The sequence below is a fragment of the Rissa tridactyla genome, chromosome Z (genome assembly GCF_028500815.1).
Source record: "Rissa tridactyla isolate bRisTri1 chromosome Z, bRisTri1.patW.cur.20221130, whole genome shotgun sequence".
NCBI lineage: Eukaryota > Metazoa > Chordata > Aves > Charadriiformes > Laridae > Rissa > Rissa tridactyla.
In genome coordinates this window covers 51,321,637-51,334,274 of record NC_071497.1, presented here as the reverse complement: position 1 = coordinate 51,334,274, position 12,638 = coordinate 51,321,637, and the positions used below count along the sequence as shown (strand labels likewise).

At 41.5% G+C, this 12,638-nt stretch overlaps 1 protein-coding gene across 7 annotated transcripts in view; it reads left to right on the top strand.

Moving 5' to 3' along the window:
* The first annotated feature begins 294 nt into the window (after nt 1-294).
* The window catches only part of CNTLN (centlein), a 195,718-nt gene continuing 183,374 nt past the window's right edge, over nt 295-12,638 (top strand). For 6 of the 7 annotated variants that reach the window (XR_008463858.1, XM_054186071.1, XM_054186075.1 and 3 more), the window contains exon 1: nt 341-609. Coding sequence is in view for 6 of the 7 variants with exons in the window: in XM_054186071.1 (XP_054042046.1) it covers nt 517-609 (93 nt within the window). In the remaining variant the exon portion in view is untranslated. The other variant, XM_054186070.1, reaches the window with a different exon arrangement.

The following is a 12,638-nucleotide window of genomic DNA, read 5'->3' as shown; positions in this document are numbered from 1 at the left end:
TGCGAGCCCCTGCCGCGGAGGGGCACGTCGCTCTGACGCCCCCCGCGCCGAGGCCGAGCACCCCCCCCGGCCCTGCCTACGGCACCCGGCCGCGCGAGGCCGAGCCGTTAACGGCCGCTACAGCCAACGGCCCCCCTCTGCGCGCGCGGCAGCCAGCCGTCCGGCCAGGGCTGGCCGTCGCCTCGTGCGAGGGCGCATGCGCGGCCCGGCCGCTCGGGCGGGCAAATTCAAACCTGCCTCTCGCCCCTTCTCTTTCTCGGGGTAGCCGTTGCGCTGACGTCATTGCACGGCGTCCTTCTTCTCTGCGGTTTCCGGCGCTCGCCCGCGCGGTAAGTGCAGCTGAGAGGGGGGGAAAGTTTTCATTTGTGTGGTTCACGGCACCGTTTTTCTCCCCTTTCCCTCAGGAGCGGGCGGGCAGGCGGGGGCTTTCCGCGCCCTCTCCGCCAGGCGCGGACCCCTCGCCTCTCCTCGCCGCCCCTGTGGAGGGGACGAGGGGCTCTCGCCACGACGCCGGCGATGGCTTCGGGGCGCTCGGAGGCGGCGGCAGCGCGGGTGGCAGAGCTGGAGGAAGAGCTGCGGAGTCTGGCGGAGGAGCTGAGCCGCTGCCAGGTACTGGAGAGCCGGAGACCCCCCCACCCCCCACCCCACCCCTTCCGGGCGCGGCGCTGAGGGGCAGCCCGGAGCGCGGCTGGGGTCGGGAGGGCACGTCCTCCCCCTGTCCCGGGAGCCCTCTCCTGCCTGCATCTCTGAATGGCCGCGGGTTCGCTTCCCGGTTGTTGCGGACGCTGAAGGCAAGGCGGGGGGAGCAGAGCCCCGGGCGCCCGGCCCGTGTGGGGCAGGACAGCGGGGTGGCCGCCGCGGCGGGTCTCCGGGCGGGAGGGGGATTCGCCTCAGCATCCATCACACCTTTGGCGGGCGCCCCGCGGCGCTGAGGGGGGTGCGGTGCCCACCTGTTGGGCGGTGGCGGCGGCCCCCGGGTCAGGCATGGCACCTCTGCAGCCGCGCTGGGAGCGTGAGCCCCGGGCGCGGAGGTGCAGCTCCGTGAGGTGAATTTAACGGGCCCGGGCTCTTACTCTGGCTTGAAAGCAAACACTTAGCCTGAAGGCTTTTTCTTTCTTCTTCCCGCCCCCCCCCCCCCGCCCCGGCCCCCCAAGAAGCCATCGTTTGTTTGCTTGCGGTGCTATGGCAAGAGTACTGTGGCGCTGCCTTGTGCAACTCCTGGAAAAATGAACGAATGGAGGGGTTTTATAGAAATGTAGGTCTAGAAGGAACCTTTAAAGGTCATTTAATCTCTCCACCTACCTTGCAGCAGGGTTTAGTACACCTAAGCTGTTCCTGGGAGGGAGGGCTTTATGAATAATTACGGTTGTACTTTCAGAAGTTCCCCCAGCCTGCTTCCCTGTCACCTGTCTTCATAGGTATGCTTCCCTCATTTTTCCAATTGGTTTTTCATCACTTAGGTTTCAGTATGTTTAATGAAACTAGCAAAATGTTGGTAATATGAGGTCTTGTTGTAGAAATCTACACCAATTCTCTGCCAAACAGGTGGATTACACCAAAGGGATGTGGTGGAGAGAAAGGTGACATCTAGTGCTGTGGTTGCTTTCTCACTTGCTTCCTGGTAGCCAAAACAGTGTTTTCTTCTGGGATGGAGTCTGGTTAAATACACGGAGGCCTGGGCTGACGTAGTCATATCTGTGATCAGAAAATAGCATCCACGTTAAGAACTAGTAGCAATTTCTTGCTTCACGCAGCGTTGATGTACCTGGCAACTGGTACTGGATTTCTGCTGTGGGTACAATCCAGACTTCTTGCAAAAACTTGTTGCATGGGAGAACTACGGGGAGAGGGAGCTGTCAATAAAAATCCTGTTCAGAATAGTGAACAATGAATGGTGTGAGGATATCTTAAATGTCTTGTGGGAGAAGTTTAGAAAACTCTTTATAATGATAATTTAGTTAGTTTCCTCTTCTTGATAGGCAGATGTGCAGTAAAAGACAAAATTTGGTGGAGATAGTTTTCTGGGAGGGAAGCAAGGGGAAAAACAACAAGAAAATAGTTCCTGTGTTTGAAAACAGAACCCAGACAGTGTTCTACAGTAATCTCTTCAGGTCTACATAGAATCCAATACATGCCATCTTTCTAACAACAAGAAATGCATGTTTTCAGGATTTATTTCAGGTTATTAATAAAATAAAAAAAGGAAAGTGAAGCAGTAATCTATAAATGGGGATTCTTTTCTGAAAGCAATGCGGTGTAGAAATCTACATGCGTTATCAGTTTACTAATCCATCAATAAATGTAGACAGGCATATTTAAGAATGTGTATGTTATGTAAAGAAGGGGGAAAACAGATTTTAGTAAGTAAAAGAGGTTATAACCTAGCCAATTATGCAGCTTTTCCAAAGTAGGATTCCAAAGTATCTAAAATATTTAATCTTTTTTGAAGTTTTGTGAAGTTACTCTGAATTTGGATGGAAACTAAAATAGGCTTCACTAAGATCTTCAACTGGTTTAAAAGTTAAAATTATTCAAGGAGGGTTAATCCATTTTAAGCTCATATTTCATATGAAAACTTTGTGCAAGGACAAGCCTTATCTACTGTGATTTCCCGAGTTTTGTTTGATCTAGAATCTTCTTTGGTTCTTGTCTTAAGTTGCCACCTAACATTTTTAGGTCTTTTTAATCAGAATAGTGAAACTGCTTAAGTTGTAAGGGACCTCTTGAGAGCTTCTATTCCACCCCACCCTAGAGCAGGTTGCCTAGGACGTTGTCCAGTTTAGTTTTGAGTATCACCATGGCAGGAAACTGCAGCTCCTCAGGGCAAACTTGTGCTGGTGTGTGAAGCCCCTCACAATACAAGTGTTTCAGCTGCTATTAAGATTTTTCTTGCCTTATGTTCTTATGTTCTATTCTGTTGGGTAGGATTGTCTCTTTTGGAGATTACTTTAGCAGACATTTTGGGTAGAAATGTTATATACTTAAAAATATTAGTGAGAGGGTGTTAGCTTTTAATCCAGCAACTGGATAAAATTGCCTGAGGTTGTGTAGTTTTTTGTTTGCTTTTTTTTTCTTTTTTTCTTCTGACTATTACATTCACAGACACATAAACTATACTTCCAAAACAGACTTCCCAACTGAAATCTAGTTTAATAGTTTAACAGTGTACCAGAACTAAAGGAAGAACGTGGCCAGCAGGTCGAGGGAGGTCATCCTCCCCCTCTACTCTGCCTTGGTGAGGCCACGTTTGGAGTACTGTGTCCAGTTCTGGGTTCCCTGATTCAAGACGGAAAAGGTACAGCAAAGGGCTACCAAGAGGATTAGGGGACTGGAACACCTCTCTTATAAGGAAAGGCTGAAGGATTTGGGTCTCTTCAGTCTGGAAAAAAGACGGTTGAGGGGGGATTTTATCAACACTTATAAATACTTAAAGGGTGGGTGTCAGGAGGATGGGACCAGCCTCTTTTCAGTGGTGCCCAGTGACAGGGCAAGAGGTAATGGGCACAAACTTGAACATAGGAAGTTCCATCTAAGCATGAGGAGGAACTTCTTTACTTTGAGGGTGGTGGAGCCCTGGCAGAGGCTGCCCGGAGAGGTGGTGGAATCTCCGTCTCTGGAGACATTCAAAACCCACCTGGACGTGTTTCTGTGCAACCTGTTCTAGGTAACCCTGCTCTGGCAGGTGGATTGGACTAGGTGATCTCCAGAGGTCCCTTCCAACCCCTACCATTCTGTGATACTGTGAGTAGCTGTGAGTAGCCTTAAGTATTTGTTTCAGTATTAGCATTTTGTATTTTTTTTTTTTCCAAAGGAAAAAAAAACATTTATCAAATGACTGAGGCTGAAAGTTTTGATTGATTCTAGGGAACACTGAACGAGGTTATAGAAATAGACATGTATATATCCAGCAGTTATCTAGCACCTGAATAAAACATGCCAAGGTTCTTTTCACACCTCCTTGGACTGTTATATTCACTGTCATATAAACTGTGCTTCTGAAATGTCTCTCCACTGGTAACTGGAGTCTATTGATGATATGGTGTCCATTGGCTAAGTATATGGAAGCCTTCTCTGGCTAATGAAGCTCCTGAGTTTTAGTGGAAGAACTGTGCGTGATAGCTTTTCTCTAACCACAGGTATTTCAGGCTTTTGTCTCTTCTCCAACAGGATCCTGGAGATGACCATTTCTCTCATCTGGGATGGTGGCCTTTATGTTCAAACCTAGCTTCTTTTTCTTCTTCACATTTCTTTTCTCTTTTAAGGTAACACTTTCTACCAAGTAAAGGTGCCTAGAGAGTCAAATAAGATATGTTGAAGATTTCTCTTTTTTTCTCTCTATTCTTTTCTAGAGCTAATTCTGCTGCTAAGTCTTGACCTCTGCAGCTTAGGTTTGCAGTGTTTGGTATTTTCTTTAAGACTTCTAAAAACATTGTGGGAGTTTGAATCATAATAAGGAAGATTATGAGAGAGATTAAGAGAATTACTTGAGTAATTGAGTAATTGTCCTGAAAACAACTGCAAAGGAAACATGGAATTTGTGTTTCCTTTGGGACCTAGTTGTTCCATTTCTGTGACTGGCTTAACTTTGTCAGGGGGCAGTGGAAAGACAAAGGTCAAGTAGTAAGTTATGACACATCTGGTCTGCTACTTGCTTTAAATGCTCCGTTCTATTTTAGGGTTTTATGCTGCTACCTGCCACCTTAATATCTCAAGACCCTTCTGTGGAAAATCTTCAACACCTGTGTTCTTACTAGTCCCTGGAGTTTTTGACTCTGCTGAATTTTTAAAAGATCTGGCATATGTTTTACCCCCATCTCATTTTCTCCTGTGATTCTTATTTTTTTAGGACGGATGGAGGTGCTACTTTTGCATAGTTGCTCCTGATAAAGGAAATCAGAGTGGTTTGTTTGTTTCTGTTTCGGTGTTGTTGGTTTGTGGTTTTTTGTTTTTTGTTTTTTTTTCTTTTTTGTAAGAGTAGTGATTTGCTGTATGTCTGGGAGGTCATTCTGTGAGTGGAGTTTCTGGGCCAAGAATATTTTTCTTTGGCTTTCAGGTGCTTTCTCTTTTATCTTGTGTATTTAAACCACCTGGTGACTATATTTTAAGAACTGATTTATAGCATATTCTGTCGTTGGTTTCTTGCAGTCCGTTTTCTTTGTGATATTTCATTTGGTGCAAAATAAATGTGCATTCCTAAAGCAGAAGATATGTATTTGGTGTCCTAGCTCCCAGCCTCTTAACTGCTGAACTACAGATGCTTTCATGCCTCCTATTCTGTAACTAAAAAGATAGGAAAGTTCTTTAAAGTATTCTGTGGTGGGAAACTTCATCAACTCCTCACTTGGAACAAGGCAGTGCAATTTGAGACTCTTTTTCCACATGCAGTTGAGTGTCTTATGTTGCTGGAAATACAGAGAGTTGGAGGAAGCATGCATGTCCTCTGTTTTTTACTTATGCTATTGGTGATACTTGCAAAAGGACTTTGGTTTGAGTAGCTTCCTTTCATATTTTGCAGCCTGGGATCACTTTCTCTATTTGCCGAAAATTCTGTTTTGGGTTCAAACAAGTGTCTTAAAAATTTACCCATTATTAGTTTAAAAAACCGCAACAGGCTTCATTGTATTCACTGCAGCTTTTATTTCAAAGGTAACATGACATCTCTTGCTGCTAAAAAAAGGTTGTATTTTCCTAATTGACGACTTTCTTTCTAACTTTATTGTTCTGCAAAAACTAAGAGTACCCTGTCTTTTTTTTTTCCTGCAGTTATATATACTGTTTTTAGTGAGCTCTCGTTAGTGTTATCTTCTCTAGCACACGTGCTTTTCCTGTCAGTGATGGCTGCAATGCTTACTCCTTTGCTAAGTTAGGAATTTATTGGACTATGTGTATCCGTAAGCATTTTTGGGTAGAAGAGGAATAAGGAAGGTGGGCTGTTACTTTGTGGAAAGTGGAGTGATAGGGGCTTCAGCTGCTGCTGGCTTTGTTTCATGTTTTATGTTTCCTGGTTACTGTGAAAAGCTATGCATAGACCTGTTCTGGTCTTCATGTGTTATTTTATACTGTGTTTGCAGAAAAAGAGCAGTACTTTGTGATCAGCTGGACTGTCTTGGTTTTGATCACTTTGTGGATCAGGGAGGGATGTAAAATAGTCTATTTGACATCACTAGCATTAATAACAGACAGGATTGCTATAACAAACTCTTCATATGAAAAATATTCCATTAGCTGGAAAGAGATGCATTCTTTCATTCTGGACCAATTTAACAGCCAGGACGCCTGTTGAAAATCTAATGTAGCCATGATAACACTGACTTATAAGTCATTTTAACTCCCCCTACTTTATTTACAAGTAAATATGAAAAATATATTAAATAACAAAACAAAATATCGCATTGTTTCATGATATGGAAATAGCTGTTTTGACATCCATGTTGATAGTACGTATCAGAAATGTTTTTAAATCAATAAGTGAGAATTGAAACTAAAACTAAAAAAGCCATGTATTTTTATGTCAGCTTGGTTTTTAATCTTATGACTTTGTGACCAAATTTGAATGTTTGTGAACTACCAGTATGAGAATTTGAATGCGTTAGTGTTTCTTCTGGATGAATTGTTGATATCCATACTGTCCTTTCAAAGTGGGGCAAAGTGTTTAATGCTCCCATTCATTAAATACTAATTTCTTTTATTAGTGATTAAGCCAAGACCACATATTTATTGGTGCCAAGGGATGCCAGCTGTTTAGTGCTTTGGGTGGTTTTTTTGTTATTTTATACTCTTATATTTTGCCATAAGGAGTCTAAATGACATAAGTGATTAGTACAGGTGTTGTTAATAAAGGCCTTATTCTTTATGTATTATAGACAGAAGTAGTGTTGTTGAATAGCTAAGTTGTTTAATTTCTTTTGCTTTCTTACTTTTGATAAATTTTAGCTAACTAGAATGAATTTTTGCATACATGGTCTTTCCTTCTGAAAAATACTTGTTTGGAATATTTGAGTAAAACTGAAAAGGCACTGAGTGATATTAAAAAAAAAAGACTATTTTTGTACTTAATAAAGTAGGTACCTATTCACAGTATGTCTGTGTGCAAATATTTCAAATTGCTCCCAGCATGTGAATGGGAATCTAAAATTTGCTGTAGAGATCACAGAGTCATAGGGCAGTTTGTGTTGGAAAGGACCTTTCAAGATCATCTAGTCCAACCCCTCTGCTATGGGCAGAGATGTCTTTCAGTAGATCAGGTTGCTTGAAGGCCCGTCCAACCTAACTTTGAGCACTTGCAATGGTGGGGCAACCACAAGCCAGTTCCAGAGCCCCACCAATCTTGCTGTAAAAAAAAAAAAAAAAAAAAAAAATCTTCCTTATGTCCAATCTAAATATAGCCTTTTTCAGTTTAAAACTGGTGTCCCTTCTGTCACTACAGGCCCTTCTGTCACTACAGGCCCTCTCTCTTTCTTAGAAGCTGCATTTAGGAATTTAAAGGCTGCAGTCAGGTCCCTTGGGAGTCTTCTCTTCTCCAGACTGAGAAACCGCAACTCTCTCAGCCTTTCTTCACAGGAGAGGTGCTCCAGCCCTCTGATCATTTTTGTGGCCCTACTATGGACCTGCCCTGACAGGGCCATGTCTTTCTGGTGCTAGGATCCCTAGAGCTGGATGTAGTACTCCAGGTAGGGTCTCATGAGAGCAGAGTAGAGAGGGAGAATCATCTCCCTTGACCTGCAGGCCTTGTTTCTTTTTCTGCATCCTGGGATACGTCTGGCTTTCTGGTCTGCAAGCACATGTTGCAGGCTCATATCCAGTTTTTCATCCACCGTTATACCCTTCCCTATATAATATAGTCCTTCTCTGCAGTGCTTCTCTCAATCAACTCATCTCCCAGCCTATATTGATACTGGGGGTTGTCCTGACCCAGGTACAGGACCCTGCACTGGGCCTTATTGAATTTCATGAGGTTCACATGGGCCCACTCCTCAAGCCTGTCAGTGTCCCTCTGTGTGGCATCCCTTCCCGCTGGTGTAGAAACTGCACCACTCGGCTTGGTGGTTTCCACTCATCTGCAAACTTGCTGAGGGTGCATTCCCTCAATCCCACTATGTCATTTAGGAAGGTATTAAAACAGTGTTCGTCACAGTATGGACCCTGGAGGGGCACCACTTGTTACTGGTTTCCATTTGGACATTGAGCCATTAACTGTAACTCGCTTGGACAGGGTTATCCAGCCAATTCCTTATCAGCCTAACAGTCCATCCATCAAATCCATATCTCTTCAATGAAGTGGCAAGAATGTTGTGGGGGACTTTATCAAAGGTTTTATAGAAGTCTAGGTAGATGACATCCTTAGCTCTTCACTTGTCCACTGATGCAGTCACACCATTGTACAAGGCCATTAGTCAGGCACAATTTGCTCTTGCTGAAGCCATGTTGCCTGTCTCTAATCATCTCCTTGTCATCCATATGCCTTGACATAGCTTCCATGAGGATCCGATCCATGATTTTACTGGGCACCGCAGTGATGCTGACTGGTCAGTAGTTCTCAGAGTCCTCCTTTTTACCCCTTATGAAAAAAGTGTGTGATACTCCCTTTCCTCCAGTCACTGGGGATTTCATCTGACTGCCATGAGATAGGCATGAGTGAAAAGGTACCTTTTATGGGAACAACAAAACATTGGTGTTTCTCAATAAAGGAAGTTGTGTTTTACATGCAGAAAAATAGGCTCTTGCTTCTAATTTTTCTAATTGCACTGATGATGCTTCTAGAACGCACTGAGATGTCTATGTTTACCATTAAATTACAGATTCAGCCTGGAGAAGAATGGCTGTAGCAGGTCTGGTTTTCCCATCAAACTGTATCTTGATTCAGGAGGTATGCAGTCCTTAGAGAATGACTTCAGATAATCTTGTTCTTCTTTGTTGTTATTAAGTGTGCACTGTTTCAACTATTTCAGGTACTATTTAGCTCATGACTTAGAAGATAGGCGAAATTCTCATATTTGTCTGCAATTTCACAGGATTTGGGAAGTTCTACACAGTAATTGCAGGCAGAGTTGACGCGATGGACCCAAGTTCTACTTGATTAGTCATGGTAATTCAGAGTGAATATACCCAAATGTATGTGTATGGTTATATTGTGTGCAAATAAAACTGCTTGTGCATTCCTGTATTCTTGGATGCATTGAAAATCACAAATGCATTATGATTATATTAATCCAGAGCATAATATTTAAACAAAAACTAACTCTGACACATATGCTGAAATGTTGAGATTATACTGGACTTTCAAATAAGTGCTTGGAGTCTTAAAATAACTCTCAGAATTGTCACTTCCAGAAAGCAGCTATGTGACTTAAAAAATTCATATCCTTTTCCTTTCTGTGCATCTTCCATCCAAATTACGATGTGACGATGGTTAGTTTTAATTGAAGTAGTTTAGATATTTATAGCTTGAAACGAAAGCTCACAAATAAACTATCCTGTCCTTGATCTGTAAAGGGATTAAAGCAAACCCTTACCTCTGGAACTGAACCCTTTGCTTTCTCATATCCTACCCTCTTTGAAAACAATTCTTACATCAACCAAGTGTTAAGTTTTCAATGTTGAGTACTTAGAAAAAAGAATTGTCGGTGTAACAGCTATACCATTGAAGGCAGCCGTGCAAAGCATCCTGACTGTGGGTTCACCAAAGAGCAAAGGAAGTAATTTACTTTTAGCTATTCAGTGAGGGTGGCATTGTGTGTCATAGGTCCATTTCTATCTCATAACTTCTTTCTACTGTTTAACACATGTTTATTTCTGTCCTATCCTCCTGTAATGGTACTGATCTGACTTCTGTGATGTAAATTTATTGACTATGTCATGACAGGTCAGGGAATATCTTGTATTTCTTGTCTGTTGATGCCACAATGAGTAAATTATTTATGTCAATGAAGAACATGTCATAAAGTTATTCATTTAAGTGCATTGCTGTCTTTTTGTCACACTGATGGACTAATCTAAGTCTGTTTACGAAATCACGTGTAATGACAGCATCTTTTGGTCAAGTAATATTTTTGCTTAGACCACTGTTACTGCATCAACATTGTAATGCGATAACGTTGTATTATTTTTATGGTGTCTGTTTGCTTTCAACAGAGTTACAAGTAAGGATGCAATCACTTGCAGGGCGGTATGTGTGTATATTTATCTACACACATTTTTTTATATTCTGCATATATGTGTAAGTAAAGCAGTATACTGTCTTTTCCCATTTTTGATTGAAAGGTATCTTTATTGCCAAAACTAACAACAAGATAACAGGAAATTCTATAAATAGAAAATTATTGCTGAAAGGTGCATTAAACTATTTCTGTAGTATCATAAAATTACATGTTGGTTGCATGTTCCGTTATACTGCAACATTAAGGAATTGGGGAGGAAATGGGAAAGATACACTTGTGTGGTGATGTCTGTTTTGAAGCTATTGATCTGATTGGGTCACATACGACCTTCTCAGAAATCTCTACCTATCAATTAGATGTAACACTGCATGCTGTATGTGAGTGACTTCTGTGAACTTGAAAATAACCTGATGTTATCTTTGAAACCTGGTGTGTATAAGGCACTAAGTTTTCTTGTGAGGTACCGGTCTGTCTTCTAGTGACTTTTTAGATTGTTGAAAAGTGTAGCACCTCAAAGATAGGTTCTGTAAAGTCTGAGTATTCTGTACTGTGACCACTCAGCAGGATTGGGTCAATTGTAGAGAAAATACCTCTTATGTAGAAATATAATACGTGACTGGAAATTGCAAAGAAACCCTGGCACAGCAGGATCAAGAGTCTGCACTGGCAGCATACAACAGTATAGGTTTAAAATTCTTATGAGACATCAAGAAGCACGTCTGTCACTTGTGTGTAAAGTGTATATGTCAGCTTGCTTAAAAGCTTGAGCTCTGCAGTCAGTAGTATACTAGATGTTAGGGGAGTCCAAAACAATCCATATTAACAATTTTCTTGCAGATGCTTCAATGCTTAAACCAGCCATTCTATTTCATGCTTTTTTCCCTCCATTCCATATAGTATTTTCAATTTCCATACAAATTCTTCCAGCCTGACAATCGTCCGTATTTTACTTTGTATTGAAATATTTACTTCATAATACAGAAAATTTTCAGTATCTGGTTATTTTAGAGTTCTTACTGAAAATTACCAGTAAACCAGTAGCTCTCTGTCCTCACAACTGTTTCATTTTCCCTTTTGAGGGTATGTGCTAATTAAAAAAACTAAAACGAGAGTTTGTGTCCTGTGCTTTTCTAGCAATTATTGTAGTGGGAGGGGTGGAGGGTAGAGAAGAGGTTTTTTGTTTGGGTTTTGTTTTTTATTTTTTTTCCTCTTCTGGGGGTATTCTCATCCAGATTTCAGAAGAGAGTGTCTTCATAAATAGTAAATAATAATTTGTAATGCTATAAAAATTTAAGGTATGATAAGAACATTACTAATAGTTAATGTACTCTGAAAGAAATACAGTAAACATCAAAAAGAGTAGTGATTTCAAACTGTAGCTAACTGACGTGCTTGATGTATGAATTTACGCTAAAGGAGTAGGTGTTTCAGTTTACCCTTGTTCTCAACATAATACATGGCAGACATACAAACAAAAATTAAACCTACCTGTAAATTTAATACCCACACTATTGTGGATACACAGTTCCTGTGAGCAAAAAAGAGACTGCTTATGCTTTTGGCACTCTTCTCACTGCTCATTTAAGTTTTTCCTGTAGAAATTTGGTAGCGTTACTTCAAAAGAATGGCAGCTAATTCTGCTTGATAAAGCAGTGTAAGAATACTCCAACCATTCCATGTTTAGGTCATTTTAAGTTCCCATTAGACAAATAACTGTATGCAATATAGATACAGTTTTACATACTTTTGATATCAAATGTCCAGAGCAGTATTTATGCTTGGATTTCACTTCCGAAAGGAAAGTAAATTCTTTTAATTTAAATATTTGTCTTTCCCTGCTTATAAGCCAGAGAGATTCTTTGTTTTGTGACTTACACTAATGTTTAATAGATTCACGGCTTCACTTGCAAGCAAATACTTTTGCTGTAGCTAGTCATGCTGTATAAACTTTGTCAGTGTCTTGTCTTATGTTTGTCTCTGCTTCTGAGCTTGCTGCTGTTAAAAATCAGTAAGAAAAATCCAGTTTGCTTCGCAAAGAACACATTCAAGGCCTAAGGTACCCGTCATTTATATATGTCTTTCAGCATGATGATAACTGGAATTTCACTGTAGGCTGAGAGAAAATCCCACTTCTGGGGGATACGCATTTTTTTCTTTCATAATTCTTTAGTTCTGGCATGCAAACTTGATCACAGCGTGAGCGTCTTTATCTGACGTTAGATGTGCTGTGAATAATCTTAGTTTTAATGAGTAATTTTCACTAACTTTCAAATGACATCTGTATTCTGCCTTGTGTATGTAAGTTCTCAGCTGTTCAAGGTACACTCTTGCTGACCTCTTGAGCTGTTACCATACACTTGAGTAGGCAGAGTGTTCCTTGGGTATGCTGAAGATTGATACATCCCAGGCCTTGACAGCTGCAGTGTTTTTCTGTGCCAACTTCAGGCAGTCTAAGCAGCCCTTTTTCGGAAGAAATTGTTT